Source organism: Choloepus didactylus, chromosome 1 (genome assembly GCF_015220235.1).
Source record: "Choloepus didactylus isolate mChoDid1 chromosome 1, mChoDid1.pri, whole genome shotgun sequence".
NCBI lineage: Eukaryota > Metazoa > Chordata > Mammalia > Pilosa > Megalonychidae > Choloepus > Choloepus didactylus.
In genome coordinates this window covers 243,845,172-243,858,392 of record NC_051307.1, presented here as the reverse complement: position 1 = coordinate 243,858,392, position 13,221 = coordinate 243,845,172, and the positions used below count along the sequence as shown (strand labels likewise).

Here is a 13,221-nt window from a genome sequence, read left to right as displayed (position 1 = left end):
TACAAAGCTGTGGGCAAGATTAGGGGAAACCACAAGGGATAGCTCAGTTCCTCGGAGCCAGTAACAAAGAGGTCCTGTTAGTGCCCCTTAGCCTGAAGGGGGAAAGGGGAGAGACCAGTTCCTAGAACCTGGATAGAGACAGCTCAGTGGAGGAGCCTTGGCCTGTGGCAGAGAGGACCCCGCAGAAGGGAACCAGAGAAATAAATACCCAACTTCCCCTTCCTCTGTTCTCCTACTGATGCCCCCATTGGCAAACCCCATCCAGAGCTCCTTTATACCTATGCAGATAGACTTCATTTCTTCCCCCTTTTTGCTTAAAAACACTCATTTAAACCTTGCTCTGCCTTGCTTTTCTCATTTACCAGTATATCTTCAGGATTATCCAATGAAGAGTTTCCTCTTTTTTGTCCCTTTTTGCTGCATAATATTCCATGGTATAAACGTTCCATGACTGATTTACGCAACCCCCATTCCTATTAAAAGCAATGCTGAAGGCAGTAACTGTCTTCATTCATCATTTCATATTTATTCAAATATGTCTGTAAATAAATACTTAAAAGACAGAATTTCTGGGTCTAGGGTCATATGATTTAAAATTTAAAAACAAGTATGTCCAGTTCGCTGCAGAGCCATTCTCTCTCAGCCGGAGCAGCCAGGTTTATCTCTGCCCGTTTTGGGACCCACAGCCTCCGCCAAAACGCCATGGCTCCGGCTAGGAAAGACGGCAGTTGGACAACCAAGATCAACTTTTGCAGAGCCAGAAGTACGCCTCCGTTCTCAAGGACTTGCACCGCAAAGTGCAATCCAATCCAAGTAAATTCAGTCAGATGGGCAGAATCTCCTCAAGGAGGTGGATTAACCCACACAACATCGAGATTCTGCGGCTCCCCAAGGTGCTGCGCAAGATGAACTGGCTGGACTGCTTCACCGTCGGAGGAAACAAGCAGGCCTCTGACCTAGATAACACCGAAATAAACAAACTAACTGCAGAAGCTTGTCTGACACCCATGAAATCCGCCAAAACACGAAAAGCAATACAAGTGGATGAAATGATAGTGGAAGAAGAAGAAATTAAGAATAAGAATCTTCAGACTGCAAGAGTCAAAAGGTGTCCTCCAACCAAGAAGAGAACCCAGTCCATACCAGGAAAAGGCAAAAACAAAAGGTCAAGCCGCTGGAACACTTATTACCCCAGCTGTGGGCCTACTGGAGTTGTCTGTGGTTGTTCCAATTTGCTAATGCTGCCAGAATGTAAAACATCCGAGATGGACTGGCTTTTATAAAAGGGGGTTTATTTGGTTACACAGTTACAGTCTTAAGGCCATAAAGCATCCAACGTAACACATCAGCAATCGGGTACCTTTGCTGGAGGATGGCCAGTGGTGTCCGGAAAACTTCTGTTAGCTGGGAAGTCACCTGGCTGGCGTCGGCTCGAAAGTTCTGGGTTCAAAATGGCTTTCTCCCAGGACATTCCTCTCTAAGCTGCAATTCCTCAAAAATGTCACTCTTAGTTGCTCTTGGGGCATTTGTCCTCTCTTAGCTTCTCCAGAGTAAAAGTCTGCTATCAATGGCTGTCTTCAAAATGTCTATGTAAGCTGAAGCTCCTCTCAGTTCCAGTGCATTCTTCAAAGTGTCCCTCATGGCTGTAGCAAGCTTGCTCCTTCTGTCTGAGCTTATATAGTGCTCCGGTAATTTGATTCAGACCCACCCTGAAAGGGTGGGGCAACACCTCCATGGAAATTTACCAATTAGAGTCGTCACCCACAGTTGGGTGGGTTGCATCTCTATGGAAACACTCAAAGAATTACAATCTAATCAACACTGATACATCTGCCCACACAAGATTACATCAAAGATAATGGCTTTTGGGGGGACATAATACATTCAAACCAGCACAATGGTAAAACCAACTCCAGGCCTGACACCCAGGTTTGATTCAAGGGTCTTCAAGACCCCAGGTCTGCACACGCCAGCAGCCAGAGAGTGGATTTACAATATTTTAATGAATGGCAGCCCCCTCGCCAACAGCAAAGAGATTTTCCTTACTGTGCCAGTGGGAGGTGGAGAGAGTGTGCGATTATTGGTCAGTGACTTGCAGAGAATCAATATCACACAGCTGGATCCAGAGGCCTTGGGAAATACTAAGAAGCTCTCAGCCATCTTGCCCAGATCTGCAGCAGCTTACAGACTCACAAATGAGGCTACTATTCCAAGAAGCCAAACTGGCAGGGTGGACTTTCAATGGATACTTCTTGGACCCTGAAGAGACTTACTCCCTTTCGGCTTATTTGTTTGAGTGTGAAGTTCAACAGCAGGGAGCAGTGTTCTCAGGATTCTTCTTGGGAAATTCAGAAAGGGGGGAAGGGGAGGCACACCAGTTCATCCCATCAGTTAAAGCTTTGCTACTGCTTCTAGCTTCATATCTCCCAACCCAGGCGACCCTAGACACTGCCTGTTATAACTTCCTGTCATTCTCTCAGCCAAATTCTCCTTCCTGCTCTCAGAGCTGCCTTCTGCCTCCTGTAACTCATCATCCTCTTTGTCCCGCACCTTCCAGATGAGGTGGTGTAGAAGAACTGCATGTTCTAGGGAGGACTGCCTACTCACCCTCATCGGAGAACCCTTTACACCTAGCGCTTCTTGCATGCTTGAGGCTGGGAGGCTTAGGCTTGGAGAAGTGAGAGCTGTGGGTCAAGAGAGGGCAGCTGGGAGGAGCTGCACAAATCAGGCCAGGGCAGAAGAGAAAGTATCACAGCAGTGACCACAGTAGCGCACCGTCCTCTTCCCACACCCCTCCCCTCTTTTTCTTTCTATATGGGATACTAAATGTGCTATGGAATCTTTTCACCTGCCATTCCCAGTAGTTCTTTTAAAGTTGACCTGTGGGATGATGTTTTGTTTTTATCCCTGTTTACCAAATCCCACAAATTGGTTTGGAGACAGCTTCTATGTTTTGCTCCTCTACCTCGGTAGTTAGTGGGAATTTGCATCAGGGAATTTCAGGGCTTAATTAGTCTAAAGTTTTTATGTGACTAGCTGCAGAGTATTTCTAAACTATCCTTGGTCCAGTGGTCCTTGACACCAGAGAGAACAGCTCTTTTCTGGGGCTTATTGGGGGAATAGGTGTAACTTGTCTGGTGCCCTCTTTCCCTGTATTTCACCTGTGCTCTGAGCATGGACTAGTTATACAGCAGTCAGCAGTGGGGTTTCCTGCTCCAGCCAACCTCTCCTTCCCAAAGAATCATGGGATGCATTCCAAGAATATGAGAACTGAGAGCACCCTATGCCCGGGCTTATGGGTACATAGTTTTCTCATGTATGGCTCATTGTTGTGTTTTATATTGTTTTGCTAAGTGACCATTTTAGTAATCCAATCCTGTTCAAGTTGTTTCAAATTGTTTTATTTTCCCTTTCCTGAGACTTTTGTACATGTTGCTTTCCTGAATAATGGTATCTCTAGCTGATTGGTTTTAATCAGAGCTACTGAAAGGTACCTTGTTTGCAATAAATTTTCGGGTTTTATCAAGAAAAAAAATTGTTTAAGATAATGTCAAATTAATCTCCATGAGGGTTATACCAGTTTACCTTCTCATCAGCAGAATGTGTTATGAAGGCTCTTGGATTTATGTCAACCTGATAAGTAAAAAATGGCACCTTGGTGTTGTTTCAATTTATATGTATTATAAGGGATGTTGAGCATCTTTTTATAGTTTTAGAAACCATCTTTATATCCTTTTCTGTTATTTGTTCATTTCCTCTGCCCATATTTTATTGGGTTATTAATTTTTTCTAATTAATTTCTAGTTCTTTGTATCATAGGGAAATTAGCCACTTGTCTGTAATAGGAGTTTCAGGTATGTTTCCCAGTTTGTCATTTGCCTTTTGTCTTTGCTTGTGGTTTTGCCCTGTGGGGTTGTTTATTTTTTTCTTCTGTTCAGTTGAATTTATGAATCCTTTTCTACTATGACTGCTGGACTCTTGAGTCATAGTTACAAAAGGCCTTCCCTGCTCCAAGATTATAAAATAATCCACGTATTTTCTACTAAAACCTTTATGGCTAAATTTTCTCACATTTAAATCCTTGGTACATTTTGAATTCATGCTGGTATAAGTTGTGATGACTAGATGGACCTTCCCCCCGAACCTCAGATGTGCAGGTTCTTGAACATGAGACACTCTTAACACGTTTATTCAGCAAGTATTTGTTAGTATTAAAGAGCCCCAGAAAAATTCTGAGTAGTCAATTACTTTCATTGCTCTTGTTTTAGGACAACCTGGTTTCTAATCCTAGCCCTTGCCACTCAAATTTCTGTATGAACTTGAGCACCCCATTTACCTGGTGGGAGCCTTCTAATTTCTGATTTGCCAAATGACAGTAGTAGTTTCTGCCCAACCTATTCCACAGGGCTGTTGGCAGAATTAACCAAGTCAATGTGTATTACAAGGGCTGTGGATGCTGTAAAAAGCTAAACACTATGTAAGGTAGTAGATTAAAATAGAACCACAGTAGCACTTTATATTTAGACAGTGCTTTTATCACTATCTGAATACAACATCCCTCACAACCCTCACAACAGCTCAGTGCAGTGTCTTGTAAGTAGTAGGTGCTCAGTAAATGAGATAGCGAGCAATGCTATGTGGAAAAATAAAGCAGGGCGGGGAAGGAGTGTTGGGGGTGGAGAAGGCCTCACTGAGAAGGAGGCATTTGAAAAAAGACCTCCCGGAGGACAGAGAGTAAACTGTGTGGCCATCCAGGGGGAAGGAAGAGTAAAAGCAAAGGCCCTGAAGTTGGTAGATACGCAGAGGCCAGTGTGGCTGGAACGCAAGGAACAAAGGTGAGAATGATTGGAGAAGAATACAAGGGGTGAGGGGGTGAGGAGAGGGGGCCAGGTCCTGTACAGCCTTGAAGGGCACTGCAGGGGCTTTGGTTTTTATGCTGTAAAAGATAGAAAGCAACTGGGGATTTTCCAAGAGGAAAGGGAGGACCTGACTTAGGTACTAACAGGATCCCTCTGTCTACTGCGTGAGGAATTTACTGAAGAGGGGTTATGGGAGAAAGCAGGGAGACCCCTAGGAGGAAATTGTGGGCATCCAGGCCAGAAACAATGGAGCAGGTGTCTATCACACATGACGGCTAATCAAAATGTGGCATCTCCATACAATGGAATATCATTCAGTCCTGAAAAGGAATGAAGTTCTGTTACATGCTGCAACATGGATGAACCTCAAAGACATGATGCTAAGTGGAATAAGCCAGGCACAAGAAAACAAATATTTTATGATTCCACTTATATGAAATATCTTGAATAAGTACATTCACAGTGACAGAAAAAAGATTGGAAGTTCCTAGAAGCTGAGGGGATGGGATTGGAGAGTTATTGCTTATTGAGTAAAGAGTTTCTGTTTTGGGTGATGAAAAAGTTTTAGTAATGGAAGGTGGTGGTAGTAGCACAGTATTGTAAAAGTAATTAATGCCCTAAATTGCATACTTCAAATGGTTTAAATGGCAAATTTTATGTCATATATATGTTACCACAATTTAAAAAAAAAAGAAATGATGGTGCTAGGACCATGTTGGTAGAGGTGGAGGACAAGAAGAATGGTGGGATTCCAGGTTTGTTTTGAATGTAGTGTGGACAGGCTTGTGGACAGATGGAATGGGATGTGGGGTATGAGAGAAAGAAAGGAGTTGAGGGCAACTCCCAAGTTTTTATTGACTAAATAAGTGGAGGAAGGGATAATTTGTTCTTATTTTGCATCTGGGAAAATAACCCAGGGAGTTTAAGTGATCAGTCTGAGACGGGGCTGCACATGGATAGTGGAGGCCAAATTGGAACCTGCCTGCATCTCAGACTCCCTGCAGGAAGCCAGAGGAGCTGGGGATTGGGGTGGGGACGGGGCCTGGGGACGGGGTGGGGGTGGGGTGCTGGGGCTGGGACCTGCTCACTGAGTGCCCTGCCCTGCTGTGCGCCCCACTGCAGAGTGAAGAGCCATGAGGCACACAGCCCCACCAAGTGGGCAGCCTCACCCTGGGACTGCCCGGTGGTGCTGCGGAAACTCATTCGCAAGGAAGACATCCGTGGGGGCTGCAGGTGCATGGTGAAGGCACCCCTGGTGTCAGACGTGGAGCTGGAGCGCTTCCTGGCCGCGCCCCGCTACCCCAGCCAGGTGCTGGTGTTCGGAATCATCTCTCTGCAGAACCCGCCCGGCACCGCCCAGCTCCAGTGGCTGCTGGACACACTCCATAGTCATCGGCAACAGGGCCGCTCCTCGCCTTGCATCCAGGTTGGTCTTGGGCCCAGCCCCGGGGTGGAAGATCCCTGCCGTGCTAGGATCGGTGTAGCATTTGCTGGTCCGACTCAGCACATCAGCCTGCTTTCAGTTCCTTTTCACTTGGACTCTTTGCACATGGTCTTCCTTCTATTTGCTTCTGTCTGGACAGTTCCACCCCTCTCTTCACTTTCCCCTCCTGGGTGGTCCACCGGCCATGAGCAGCATGGAAGGGGTCAGACCTGGTCTACGGCGGCAGAAGCAGGTGGAGGGCTGGGCAGGGGACTTGAGGAGCGCCAAGGAAAGGCTTGTTGGGAGGTGGTGGCCGACCACAGCGACTCCTATGCCTCCACCATTAGGGCTCCTTTAGTTCTGGCAGAAATGCTCCCTGACACCCTCTTGCCCTGAGAGCTGGGACACCCAGTGCAGTGCTGGCTTTCATATTGAAAATGGAAAGGTCACAAGCCTCTGTAAAGTGGCTGGAGGCACCTGGAAATAAAAGGCAAATAAAACCGAAAAACATAATATTTTCCTTATTAACAGATCTGTAGCATCCAGAATGCAGGAGGTGAAAGAGACCAGTTTTACGGTGGATTGACCAGATCACATCTGGGGTGTGGGTTCAATTCAAGTCCTGGCACTGGATCTCATGAACTGGGAGGTGCCCAGAGGGGCAGCAAGCATGGGGCTGGCAGGCAAAGGAATCCCGTATCCTGTGCAAAGGAAACTCCTAAGCCTGAAAACGAGTACACCCAGGAACATGATTCCCATCACCAGATTTCAGAAGGGTTATCCCAGGACAGAAACAAACAGTCACATCCTGTGGACCATAGAGGGCTGAACTAGTGGATGTCTCACAGCCATGGAAGTGATGGTGGGGGGTTGGGTCATCTCAATGACAACCTTCACCATTGGAGGGCCGGAAATGGATCCAGCTGCCTCTGAAGGTAGTGAGCTCCCTGTCATGGGAGGTGTGTACACCAGAGCTGAGCAGCCTCTTGAGCAGGAGTTGGGGAGGGGGTGAACCTGGTCTGGCTACAACCCCGATAGTCCAAGTGACTCTTCTTGGCCTCCCCAAGACCACACCCGGCGTCTCTGTCTTTGCAGTGCTGGCGTGACCCCTACCGCCTGCTGCGGTACGACCTGGACAGCCCCCTGCAGAAGGTCCCACCCCTGCTGGTGAGGAAGCATGCTGTGGTGCAGGGCATGGTTCTGGTGAGCTGGGGCCCAGCCCTGCCCCCATCTCAGCAGCCTTTCCCCTTGTGGGGTCACAGATATGGGGAGGAGAGGGGAAGGGGGAGTCCCTTCATCCAGAGGCACTCCAGCCCCAGAGGCTGGAGGGAGGGGTGCTGCTTGACCCAGAGTGTCCAGTTATCTTCATATGTTTGTAAATAACTCTTTACTAAAAAACAGCTTAATGTAAACTTGTATAGACAAGTTGGAAAATACAGTTTAGAAAATAATCACTCCATCATATCACCCTCATTTGTTCATTCAACACTTTTATTAGGTACCCACGAGGCCCGGGCACTATTCTAAGCCCTGGGCACCCAAGCTGACATACTATGTCTGGCTCCTCAGTCTTTTTCTCTGTAAATAGCTTGGGGTCCTGCTTTGTTAATTAATTTAAATGATGTCATGAACATTTCCCCATGCCTTTAAATAGTTTGTAACACCTGATTTTTAACGGCTGCACAATGGTCTGTCATGTAATTTCTCTATCCCTACTCCTTTTGTCAGACATTCAGGTTATTTCCTTTTTTGTGTGTGCCATAACAAATAATACTGCAGTGAATTTCGTTGCACATAAATCTTGGGACAGGTGTCTAATCTTGGAAACTGACATATGGGTGTGGAGAGGTGCTGGCAAGACCCCTGCCCTTGGGCGTGCTCCTGTCTGGTGGGAAGAGCTAAGCCGAGCATTTGGATCAGCGGTTCTAGAGGCAGAGAGGGCCAGACCCCTGTGGTTGGGTAGAATGGGGGCTTCGGAGCAGGGAGGACACCCCTGTGGCCCCAGGGTCTGGGAGGACTTGTGAGTAAAGTGGCATTTGAACTGGTTGGCCAAGTGGGCGGCAGTAGCTGGGATGGTGGGGTCACCCTCTGACTTGGGGACCTGGGCAGGGGCCGAGATCAGCAACCGCCACCCCCTTCCCGAGACCCCAGAGGCCTGGATTCAAGCACAAGCTCTGAGAGTCCTGTGGCTCTGTCCTTCTGAGCCCCCTAAGTCACCTGCTTTATTATTTAATGCTGATGTGCTGATGTGCTGAGGGCCTGTCCCCCGTTTCCTTCCTATCTGTTTGTCAACAGATGTTCGCTGGGGGCAGGCTCGTTTTTGGGGGCTGTGTTTTGAACGGATACGGCTTCAGCAAGCAGAATCTACTGAAACAGATTTTCCGGGCTCGGCATGATTGCAAGATGGGCTACTTCCTGCCGGACAACTACAAATTTAGGTAAAACAGGAAACACATGGGACCAGGGACATGTCCAGGGAGGGAGAGGATGAGAGAGAGAAGACGGGTTATGGGAGGGGCACAGAGGAGGGGTGGGAAACTAAAGAGGAACGAAGTGGGGAAGGAGTCAGAGATGGGGAAACAGAAAGGTCTTTGCCTGCTGTGCATGTGGTGAAAGCTACCAGGGGACTTTGCAGGTAGGCAGGGCAGGAATGGAGCAGGCCCCATGGTGCTGGTTTAAGTCTGCCTCTAGGCCGCCGAGCTCACCAAGCAATACCGAACTAGTGGGCACCTCCCAGGCCCAGCTTCGATGAAATGAGGTAGGGTAGAGCTCTTGGTTCAAGGAGCGTGCAGTCCAGGGCAGGGAAGGGGCCTGGCATTTATGGCATTACTGAAAGCTGTCTTAAAATTATATGGCCAGATTCTCAAATGCCAGGCACTGGGCTATATGGTGCCATGAAACCTTCCCAGATCAGGGGTCTCCAGACAAGGGTTGGTATCCCAGCCCTGCTCTTTACTCACCTGGTGCCTTGGGCTAATTCCCTGTTTCCTCACCTTTGAAGTGATGTATAGAAGTGCCTACCTCACCGTGTTGCCGTGAGGACCTTATGAATCTGTACTTGTTCAAGTGTTTTGTGAACTGGAAAGCTGTGAACGAAGTGTAAACAGTGTTAACCTGCACTCAGATGTGTGGTTGTTTCTGTGATTGCACCCCCGCAGCACCAAGTCCGGGCAGCCCCCCACTTCTGGATGGGCCCCAGTTTTCTAGGAGTCCGGACAGATGCCCATCTCACCCCAGTGAGCTGAGTTTGGGCCTTGTCAGAATGTCTGTCTGGCCCTAAGGAGGTTTGGGGGGAGTCCACCCCTGGAGGAGCCATGGAGGACAGGCTGGGTGACCCCAGCATCCTGGAGTGCTTAGTAGAGAAGAGGCAGGATAGGCCAGGCATAGTCAGAACCCGAGAACATCAGGAAGGGCAAGTGCTGAATGTGAGAGAAAAAAAGTGCTGCTCCTGTGGCCTGAGATGCAGAAAGGAGTGGGTTTGGAGGCCTCTGGATACCAGTTCATCAGCAACCCCAGAGAAAAAAGAAAGGCGGAGGCCTGGGGCTTCACAGGGTTAAGCAAGAAGTACACCAAAGACAGAAGAGGGGATATAAGCGCAGATGGAGAGAAGAGAGGGAGCAGGACACCTCCGGGAAGGCCGGCTCTGGAGATGAACTGAGGCTCCTGGAAGACAAGATAACAAGCCAAGGCACTTTAAGAAATGGAGAGAGGACAAGAAGGTAGCCCTCTGCTTGGAATTTGGCAGGTGGAAAGTGTGTGTGTGGGTTGGGGGGTGCTGAAAAGCAGCTACAAAAAGATATAGTTCTTATTTGGCTTCTGCCACCCTTTGATAGGTGAGGACAGCCTATGCCTGAGTTCGGCGAGGGGATGATACCAAGCAGTCCGGCCACCTTGAAGAGCTGTGTGACCTGGGCAAACCCCTGACCCTCTCTGGGCCTCAGCTTCTTTGTCTATAAAGTGAGAATCAGGGGAGTTTTCAAAGTAGTGGGGTGTAAGGATGAGATGAGGCAATATGTGTAAGATGCTGGCACATAACTAACATGTCCTGATTACTGTTGTTAGCGCTAGTGTTATTATTACCCAAAGGAGTTCCCGTCTCCTGATTTGTGACATTCAAGGTTCTGAAAGGACTTAGAGGTGCGTTGCAACAGTCTTCAACACCTTTTGAAGACTGGCGGGGAAAGGACCAGAAAACTAGATGCATCCACACAAACTAGACACACACAAAGAGGGTCTAGTTACTGCAGAAAGGGGCAGGCTCCTGAAACTGTAAGCCAAAAGGGCTCTTCTTAATTCTAGAATGGCCTAGGAGGTTGGCAGTGTGAAAGCACTAAGGGAAGAAAAGGAAGCAGAATCTCTACAAGAAAATGATGCCGTAGTGCCAGTACCTGTTAGCGTTATGTGTGAAACAAAAAATAATAATGGGAGATGGTGTGGAGGAGTTAGCTAGAAGCAAGATGAAGACAACCTGGTCCCCAGACTGTGGAATTTGGTTTTTTCCTAAGCGCAGCCAGGAGCTGTGGGAGCGGCCTGGGCAGCTTTGCTGGAAAAGAGGGCTCTAGCTCTCTGGGTAAGAGGCACTCGAGGCGCCAGACCTTTGCCCTGTCCCATGCCCCAGCCCTCACCACCTGGCACCTCTCTGAATGGCAGAGTTGATTCCCGGACAAGCATGTTTACCCTGCTTGTCCATCAGCTCCCGTGGGGTGGGAACTTGCCTTGTTCGCCCTCACAGCCCCTGTGCCTGGGGCGGGGCCTGGCCCTACAGAGCCCCCTATGAGCCTGGGATAGAGGCCCTGGCGATACCTCCCCAAACCCCCCATCAGGGTCACCTTGGCTCTGTTTTGAGGCTTGTGCTTGGTATGTTTTCCTCTGGGTGTCCTCCCCTGCAGCCCCATGTTGGCTTGAATCCAGTTCTCCAGGGTAAAGCAGAGCATGGAATTCCTGAGGAATGCCAAGACATGGTCCATCCATCCCTGGGGGAACAAGGGGAGGCCAGCTGGGGGGCAAGGTGGAGCCCCAGCGTGCCACCCAGACTCATCTCCGTGCGGCTCCCTGTAGCTCACGGAGCCACGGCAAGCCTCAAAAGACCCACTTCCAGGTGCCATACTTTTTCCTGCCACCCCTTTCCATCTAGGACTGAAGGAGAGAGGGGAAGGCAGCACGGTCCACCCCTCAGATGGCAACACAGCACAGATCCAGTCCTGGCCATCAGCCAGACCCTGTCACCAGACCTGCCTTTGCAGTGCCATCCCTGTGGCCCCATTGGGTTATGTGGGCATCTGGAAGGCAACTTTCTACAGGAAGGCTGACCGAGACCCCTGAGCTAGGAGCCCCTAGTGCAATGCTTTCCCATCAGAGAAGGGGAAACCAAGGCCCAATGAGGGCAGGGATGTGGCCTGGAGAGGCAGTGTGCCTGGGCGGTGCCACAGGCTGGCCACACGGCCTCCAAACGGCCTTGTCCTCTCAGGGCCCCAGTTATCTCACTGTGGAACAGGGACATAATTCTTTCAGGACCCTTTTCAGAGGAGTGATTTGAGAGTGTCAAAAGCTATAAGAGATGACCATACACCAAAGTGACAAAGCACTTGTAAACTGTCAAGTGCCTGTAAACCACAGAGCCTAGGTAAACTGTCAAGTGTCTTATAAACCCCAGAGCCCTGTGTAAACTGTCATGTGCTCTGTAAAACCCAGAGCACTTTGCAAACTATCACAGGATCCGTGAAAGACATCCTCATCTGTAAATTGTGGCATGCCCTGTAAATCACAAAGGGCTTTGTAAGCTGCCATGAGCCCTGGAAGTTCTTCATGGGCTGTAATATATCTGCACCCTGCCAAGCATTTTTGTAAACCACAAGGCACTCCATAAACAACAAAGCATCTTATAAACTGTCAAGTGCTCTGTGAAATGACAGAGTGCTTTATTTATAAATCGGAATGAGGCCTGTTAAAGGCAAAATACTATGTGAACTCCAACATGCCCCATAACCTACAATAGGCTTTGTAAACTGTAATGTTCCTTATAAACTGCAAAGCAAAGGGCTGGTAAACTGTAAAGTGCTGTGCCTATGTGAGAGGAAACGTCACAGTTGTGCTGCTCGATGCCAGTCCGACCTCTCACCTGCCTTAGAAGGGGCAGGGGTGGGTGGAGGGGTGCGGGGTGGGGAAGGCAGGGGAGGTGATGAGGGAGCAGTATCACTAGACCTGGCTCTCTCCTCGGGTCAGCTGTGCTCAGGGCCCAGACCCTCCTTAGCTCCACCCGCCAAGACCCCTCTGAGGAGTGCGCCGTGAGGAGTGTGCCGTGAGGAGTGGGCCCCAAGCAGGGAGGAGCTGGCGTCCACCTCCCATGTGGAGCCCATTCTGAGGGAGGGCACTTCACCCGCCTTGGCTCGGCTTCTCGGGGCCCAGGAGATGAATGCCGGGCCCACAAAGCCTGCGGCACAGCCTTGCATTAGACTCAAGGACGTAGGGGTTATATTGGGGGAACTGAAGAGATGCTGTCAAAAACTGGTATAGCTTTGCCCACCTCTGTGTAACATGATGGAAGCTCTTTGGGGTGCCCCAAGCCCCAGATTCTCAAGCGCCCACATTCCTGAGGCCACTGTCGGGGAGAGAGGGGTCGACACTCTGCCAGCCTGTCTGTGGAGGCCCACTGATGACAGGCAATTGACACACAAAGATGTTGCAGCCCTGGGAGGCTCAACCCAGGTGTCTGTCCAGCTGCCCTCCTTCAGAGATGGTGGGCCAAGGCCAAGGGTCTCAAGGGGGGCACAGCCTCTTGAGCCAGATTCTGTACCGTGTCCCCTACCAGGTGCCCCTCAGGTTCCCCTGGGGGAAATGTGACCTTGGAAACACTCCCAGTCACTGGGGGCTGAGCCTGTCACAGTTTCTTAGGGCTGCCGTAACAAGTTACTACAAACTGGGTGGCTTAAAACAACAGAA

General features: G+C 49.4%; 1 protein-coding gene and 1 pseudogene across 1 annotated transcript in view; both read left to right on the top strand.

The window, feature by feature from the left end:
• Positions 1-13,221, top strand: part of C1H3orf20 (chromosome 1 C3orf20 homolog) — a 167,367-nt gene that overhangs the window by 120,571 nt on the left and 33,575 nt on the right. Inside the window, exons 11-13 of the mRNA XM_037826889.1 lie at positions 5,982-6,285; positions 7,378-7,485; positions 8,578-8,720. Of these exons, the coding sequence (XP_037682817.1) occupies positions 5,982-6,285; positions 7,378-7,485; positions 8,578-8,720 (555 nt within the window). The remainder of the gene's footprint in view (positions 1-5,981; positions 6,286-7,377; positions 7,486-8,577; positions 8,721-13,221) is intronic.
• On the top strand, positions 703-2,199 carry LOC119529321 (annotated as a pseudogene).